Here is a 7,534-nt window from a genome sequence, read left to right on the forward strand (position 1 = left end):
CTCCTTTTTCTTTTTTTTTTTTTTTTTTTTTTTTTTTGCAGTACACGGGCCTCTCACTGTTGTGGCCTCTCCCGTTGCGGAGCACAGGCTCCGGACACGCAGGCTCAGCGGCCATGGCTCACGGGCCCAGCCGCTCCGCGGCATGTGGGATCTTCCCGGACCGGGGCACGAACCCGCGTCCCCTGCATCGGCAGGCTGACTCTCAACCACTGCGCCACCAGGGAAGCCCTAGCCTATATTTTATAATAACTTTAAATGGAGTATAATCTCTAAAAATTTTGAATCTGCATTGTACATCTGATACTAATAAAATATTGTAAATCAACTATAACTCAATGAGAAAATATATTTTAAAAAGGAGATAGCATTTCAAGTCAAGGGTTTTTATTATGACTCAATGAGATTTGAGTTCTTCAGATAAATTATGACTATTTCTTGTCAAAGCTGTTTCTTTATTACTCTTAATGATTGGATCCTCTTATAATCTCATTTTCTAATATGTTGTTTCTGCTATGTTTTTAACATTCATCAAGACATGCACTCATTTTTAAGTACTGTAGCTTAAACCTTAGGGTTTTAAAAATATACAGCCATATTAAAATCATAATTATTTTTTCTGCCCCCTTCCCCTAGTCTTGCCTCATTTTTGCTTCACATCTTGCTTGCTGTATAGTCCAGAACTTATGTTCAAAGATGCTTAGAGAAGGCAGGTATTTTGGTCTTGATTTGATTTCATTGGGAATGCCTCCAATATTTTACCATTAGGAATGATGTTGACTCTTGTGTTCATATAGAAAATTTTAGCATGGTGGATGCAGCCTCCTTTTTAGGTATTTTTTAAAAGTCAGAATTCATGTTTACTTCTACCAAATGCCTTTCCAGTCTCCATGGAGGCTATCAGATGCTTTCATTCCCTTATTTAGGCTATTGATATGGTACATTATTACTGATCAAAGCACCTTCATGTACATGGAATAGACACTTACTTTAGATTTTCCAAAATGCCCTTGTAAATACCCTTCATTTGAGTCACAAGAAGGCTGGGATGGAGTGCTTGTCTCCTGCCGAGGTGGGTGGGAAAGGACTAGAAGGGCAGAAGGGACTGTGTGGGTACTGGGAGTGTTCTGTGTTTTGATTGGGTGATGGCTACTCAGCTGTATACAGTTGTCAAAGCTGGAGCAGATACTTAAGAAGTGAGCATTACTGCAGGGAACATGTTCCCCCATGAGTACATGAGCCTGTGAACTGCTCAGGGTGGGAGGTCCCTCTCCATCTCCATAGAGACCCGGGAGGGAAGGTGGCTGCCCATGTCACACAGCGGGCTGGTTGCTGGGCTCAGTTCTGGAACCCAGGACCCCTGATTAAGACCGAGGCTGTTCTCCACTGTGTTTTACAGGAACCAGCAGAAGCTGAAGGGTCTCACACGAGAAGAAGGCTGCTGGTTCCAGCAAACGGTGCAGACCCCACTGAAAGTGAGTGCTTTCCCCGGGCAGTGGAGCAGGAGTGGAGCGAGGAGGGACAGTGTCCTAACTGCTGTCCCCGTAGCTGTCAGGGCAACTCAGAGCAGGGGATGGCTTGTCACTGGCCCTTCGGGACTCTGATTCCCTCTCTGCCCCCTCTTCTTCTCCCCAGCCTGCACGCCTCTGTCCCCTAACAGTGTCCCCTAACACCTCCCTGTCCTCCCCCCCCATCCCCCCTCCTCCCTTGTTGCCCAGGGCCAGGTTGGCCCACCCTGAGGCGTCTAAGGGGCTGTGCTGTCCAGCAGGGCACCCAGTGGCCGCAGGAGGCTGTGGAGCGCTGACCTGTGGCCAAATCTGATGAGCTGTAGTATAACTCGATACTGTAGTGCAAAGAATTGGTAGGAAAAAGGACTGTAATATGTCTCATTAACAGTTTGTTGCACACTGATTCCATGTTGAAATGACGATTTTTAGAATATATTGAGTTAGTACCATATTTTATGAAAATTAGTTATTACTTGTTACTTTTTTCAGTGTAGCTGTTAGAAAATACAAATTTGTATTCGGTGCCCACCTTACGTACCTATGGACGGCGGCGTGCACTGCATTTCACACACATCTCACTGAGTCCCCAGTAGTCCCGTGAGGTGGGTGGTGTTTGCTCCATTTTATGGGTTAAATTCTTGCTCCGAGTCTGTCCCCATCTAGCTCTGCCACAGTGTCAGTCAGCGAGGCCGAGCTGGGCGTGAGGCCAGAGACCTTGCTCCCTCCAGGCCCTTGCTCTGTCCCCACTGCAGAGGTGGCAGCCGGGGCACCTCACTCTCGTGAGAACGGCAGGTGCCCTCCTCTGAGGTCTGTTGCACCACTGTGTCCCGCCCTCTGTCTCCTACCACAGACTGCCTTCTCCCTCCATGACGTCCATCTCCCCTCCCTGGTGGGCCCTCATCCCCCGCTTAGGGCAGGACTCTCTGGTGACCTGGACTCCCTGCAGTTCCTTGGGCACAGGTGAGGCCCATGCAGTGTGGCCTGATTCTCTGCTGATGGGAAGCATGTCAGGGACGCAGAGCAGCAGGTTCACCAGCAGAGGGCGCTCCTCATGTCCCACCCTGGGGTCTAGGCCTGACTGAGGGTCCTGTGCCCTTTCTGAAGCCTGTCCTAACTCTGCCTCTGTGACTTTCCCCCAACCTAGGTCTGAGACTATTCTTCGATTACTTTGCAACCGCCGTGTCCCCTAACTCCTGGGACTCACTCATGAGGCAGTTGGGCCTCACGCGAAATGAGATCCTTCTGGCCAGAGAAGCGGTCCGGGTCCCTCGGGATGCCTTGTATGAAATGCTAGAGACCTGGGTCAGCAACAAGGGACGGGAGGCCTCAGTCAACACCCTGCTGGATGCCTTGGAAACACTGGGGGAAAGACTGGCAAAGCAGAAAATTCAGGACCACCTGCTGGAGTCGGGAAAGTATGTCTATGAAGATGGTGAAGCAGGCTCTGCTGTGTCCTGAGTCTAAAAGAATCTCTTTATGAAACTACAGCTTCCCTACTTTACCTTTTCTTCTGGAAAGGGACACATGATTGGACACCAGCCTGGATGAAACAGCCGGTACTTGACCAATACTTGAAAGACCACTATCATCTGATATATGCAGAAGTTGTAGAGTTCTAGAACTTTTCAATAAAACTGGAGTCATTTTTATGAAATATCATTGATAAATGATGGTGGAAATATTTATAAATATTTATGCTTGTGTATGCACTGAGAATTGATTTAGGATGTCATTTAGTTCAGAGCACTTTGTCATCCTACCGGAATTGCATGTTTTACTTGTATTTTTTATGAGATCCACCCATGTTATGTGTGTACTTAATTGTGTCTAATGATGACTTAATATTTTATGATAAGCATCTTCCATTTTAATATATTTGTATAGATTTATATGAACGTGGGAAACCTTTTGGAAAGATTGCTTACTAGGTTGACTACGTGGGTTCCCTGGATGGGAGCAGGCAACCATAAAATCAGTAAAACTACAGAGCAGGTAGGAGGATGAATCCCATTGCAGTGGGAGGCACTGGTGAGATCAATTCTCCCTCATATGGGAGTTTGACTTTGTCTAGGATTAGATGACCAGCAACTTTTAAAATGTCCATCATTTCCAACTGACAATTTTATAGGTGTGGGATTATTTATATTATTTATTGGTAGATGTTTACAAATGAGGAGAGAGTGAGGAGAAGTGGCATCCACATGCAGCCCTGTGTCTGCTATCCATGAACTGGGCTGTCATGCGCGGGCCTCCTCCTGTTCATCGGTGGACCTGAGTGGGAAGGGTGGGACATGGGTGGGACACGTGAGTGTCAAATAGCTTCTATGTCATGTGCCACGTCTGATTTTGTTAGTGAACCTTCAGTTCTATCTGGGCTCCAGGGAGAGAGGACAGGGATCTGCTCCTAGTGTCTGCCATGGTCTCTGGGAGGAAGAGTGGACAGTGCTCATGGGTTGTGTTCAATGTTGGCTGACTCGGCACTAGATGAGCCCTCTCACTTACGGTGGTCTGTGACTCTGAGTCCCAGAACAGCCTTTTTAGGGTACAGATTCCAAATACGAGGAGCTTAGTGCCTCTGTAAGCATCCCACTTCTGCATGAAAGGGAACACATGAACACAAATTGTTTTTTTCTTTTTACCATTAGAATGTATATATTTTTTTAATTTTCCATTTTTAAAAATTGAAGTATAGTTGGTTTACAATATCGTGTTAGTTTCAGGTACCAATTCTTAAAACTGTGAGAATTGGGCCTAAAATGGCTGGAACTTTAGAGTTTTGTTCTTGTATCACTTTCTCTTGCTTTTTTATTTGTACAATATTATATAAGTTACAGGTATATAATATAGTGATTCACAATTTTTAAAGGTTATACTCCATTTATAATAACCATAAAATACTGACTGTATTTCCTATGTTGTATCCTTGTTGCTTATTTTATACATAATATTTTGTACATCTTAATCCCCTACCCCTATATTGTCCCTTCCCTCTTCCCTCTCACCACTGGTAACCACTGGTTTGTTCTCTGTATCTGTGAGTCTGCTTCTTTCTTGTTATGTTCACTAGTTTGTTTTATTTTTTAGATTTCACATATACGTGATATCATACAATATTTGTCTTTCTCCATCTGACTTATTCCACTTAGCATAATACCCTCCAAATCCATCCATGTTGCTGCAAAAGGCAAAATTCATTCTTTGTCGATGGCTGAGTAGTATTCCATTGTCTGTATATACCACATCTTCATATCCATTCATCTGTTGATGGACACTTAGGTTGTTTCTGTATCTTGGCTATTGTAAATAATGCTGCTATGAACATTGGGGTACCTGTATCTTTTAGAATTAGTGTTTTTGTTTCCTTTGGACATTTACCCAGTAGTGCAATTGCTGGATCACATGGTAGTTCATTTTAGTTTTTTGAGGAACCTCCATACTCTTTTCCACAGTGGCTGCACCAATTTACATTCCCACCAACAGTGTATGAGGGTTCTTTTTTCTCCACATCCTCATCAAGACGTGTTATTTATGGTCTTTTTGATAATAGCCATTATGACAGATGTGAGGTGATATCTCATTTTAGTTTTGATTTGCATTTCTCTGATGATTAGTGATGTTGAGCATCTTTTCATGTACCTGTTGGCCATCTGCATTTCCTCTTTGGAAAAATGCCTATTCAGGTCTTCTGCCCACTTTTTAATTGAGTTGTCTGTTTTTTTTCTTTTTGATATTGAGTTGCATGAGCTATTTATACATGTTGGATATTAACCCCTTATTTGTCATATCACTTGCAAATATTTTCTCCTATTCAGTAGGGTGTCTTTGTTTTGTCAATGGTTTCCTTTGCTGTGCAAATCTTTTAAGTTTAATTAGGTCTATCTGTTTATTTTTGCTTTTGTTTTCTTTGCCTTAGGCAACAGATCAAAAAAAATATTGCTATGATTTATGTCAAAGAGTATTCTGACTATGTTTTCTTCTAGATGTTTTATGGTTTCCGGTCTTATATTTAGGTCATTAATCCATTTTGAGTTTATTTTTGTGTATGGTGTGAGAAAATGTTCTAATTTCATTCTTTTACATGAAGCTGCCCATTTTTTGATTGGGTTGTTTGTTTTTTTGATATTGAGCTATAGGAGCTCTTTGCATATTTTGGAGATTAATCCCTTGTTGGTTGCATCATTTGCAGATATTTTCTCTCATTCTGTAGGCTGTCTTTTTGTTTTGTTTATGTTTTCCTTGACTGTGTAAAAACTTTTAAGTTTAATTAGGTCCATTTTTTAATTTTTGTTTTTATTTCCATTACTCTAGGAGACAGACTGAAAAAGATATTGCTATAATTTATGTCAGTGTGTTCTGCCTGTGTTTTCCTCTAGGAGTTTTATAGTATCTGGTTTTACATTTAGGTCGTTAATCCATTTTGAGTTTATTTTTGAGTATGGTGTTAGAGAATGTTCTAATTTCATTATTTTACATGTAGCTGTCCAGTTTTCCCAGCACCACTTTTTGAAGAGACTATCTTTTCTATGTTATATATTTTTGCTTCCTTTGTTGTAGATTGATTGACCATAGGTGCCTGGGTTTATTTCTGGGCTTTCTATCCTGTTCCACTGCTCTACATTTCTGCTTTTGTGCCAGTACCATACTGTTTTGATTACTGTAGCTTTGTAGTATAGTATGAAATCAAGGAGCATGATTCCTCCAGCTCTGTTCTTCTTTCTCAAAATTGTTTATGCTATTCCAGGTCTTTTGCGTTTCCACACAAATTTTAAGATTATTTATTCTAGTTCTGTGAAAAATACTGTTGGTATTTTGATAGGGATTACATTGAATCTGTAGATTGCCTTGGATAACATGGTCATTTTAACAATATTATTTCTTCCAATTCAAGAACACAGTATATCTTTTCATTTGTTTGTGTTATCTTCAATTTCTCTCATCAGTGTCTTATAGTTTTCCTAGTACAGGTCTTTAACCTCCTTAGGTAGGTTTATTCCTAGATATTTTATTCTTTTTGATGCAGTGGTAAATGGGAGTGTTTCCTTAATTTCTCTTTCTGATAATTTGTTGTTAGTGCATAGAAATGCAACAGATTTCAGTATGTTAATTTTGTGTCCTGCAACTTTACCAAATTCATTGACAAGCTCTAGCAGTTTTCTAGGGGTGTCCTTAGGATTTTCTATGTATATTATTATGTTATTTGCAAACAGTAACAGTTTTACTTCTTCCCTTTCAATTTGGATGCCCTTTATATGTATTTCTTCTTGTCTGTTTGCTGTGGCTAGGACTTCCAACACTATGTTAAATAAAAAAGGTGAGAGTGGGCATCCTTGTCTTGTTCCTGATCTTAGAGGAAATGCTTTCAGCTTTTCACCATTGAGTATGTTGTTAGCTGTGGGTTTGTCATATATGGCCTTTATTGTGTTGAGGTGTGTCCCCGCTATGCCCACTTTTTAATTATAAATGCATATTGAATTTTGTCAAAATGTTCTTCTGCATCTATCAAGATGATCATATGGTTTTTATTCTTCAGTTTGCTAATGTGGTGTATCATACTGATTGATTTGCAGATATTGAAAAATCCTTGCATCCCTGAGATAAATCCTGCTTGATCATGGTATAGATCCTTTCAATGTATTGTTGGATTTGGTTTGCTAATATTTTGTTGAGGATTTTTGCATCTATGTTTGTCAGTGATATTGGGCCATAATTCTCTTTTTTGTGATATCTTTGTCAGCTTTTAGTATCAGGCTGATGCTGGCCTCATAGAATGAGTTTGGAAGCATTCCTTTCTCTGCCATTAGTTGGAATGGTTTGAGAAGGATAGGTATTAACTCTTCTTTAAATGTTTGGTAGAATTCCCCTGTGAAGCCTTCTGCTCCTGGACTTTTGTTTTTGGGGAGTTTTTTGATTACTGATTCAATTCATTACTGGTAATTGGCCTGTTCCTATTTTCTATTTCTTCCTGGTTCTGTCTTGGGAGATTGTACCTTTCTAAGAATTTGTCCATTTCTTCTATGTTGTCCATTTTA

At 41.0% G+C, this 7,534-nt stretch overlaps 1 protein-coding gene across 1 annotated transcript in view; it reads left to right on the forward strand.

The window, feature by feature from the left end:
* TNFRSF10B (TNF receptor superfamily member 10b) overlaps nt 1-6,802 on the forward strand; it is a 21,469-nt gene extending 14,667 nt beyond the window's left edge. Inside the window, exons 8-9 of the mRNA XM_007104118.4 lie at nt 1,397-1,472; nt 2,650-6,802. Coding sequence (XP_007104180.2) covers nt 1,397-1,472; nt 2,650-2,963 — 390 coding nt within the window. The 3' untranslated portion in view covers nt 2,964-6,802. The remainder of the gene's footprint in view (nt 1-1,396; nt 1,473-2,649) is intronic.
* The last annotated feature ends 732 nt before the right edge of the window (nt 6,803-7,534 follow it).

This window comes from Physeter macrocephalus, chromosome 9 (assembly GCF_002837175.3).
Source record: "Physeter macrocephalus isolate SW-GA chromosome 9, ASM283717v5, whole genome shotgun sequence".
Classification (NCBI taxonomy): domain Eukaryota; kingdom Metazoa; phylum Chordata; class Mammalia; order Artiodactyla; family Physeteridae; genus Physeter; species Physeter macrocephalus.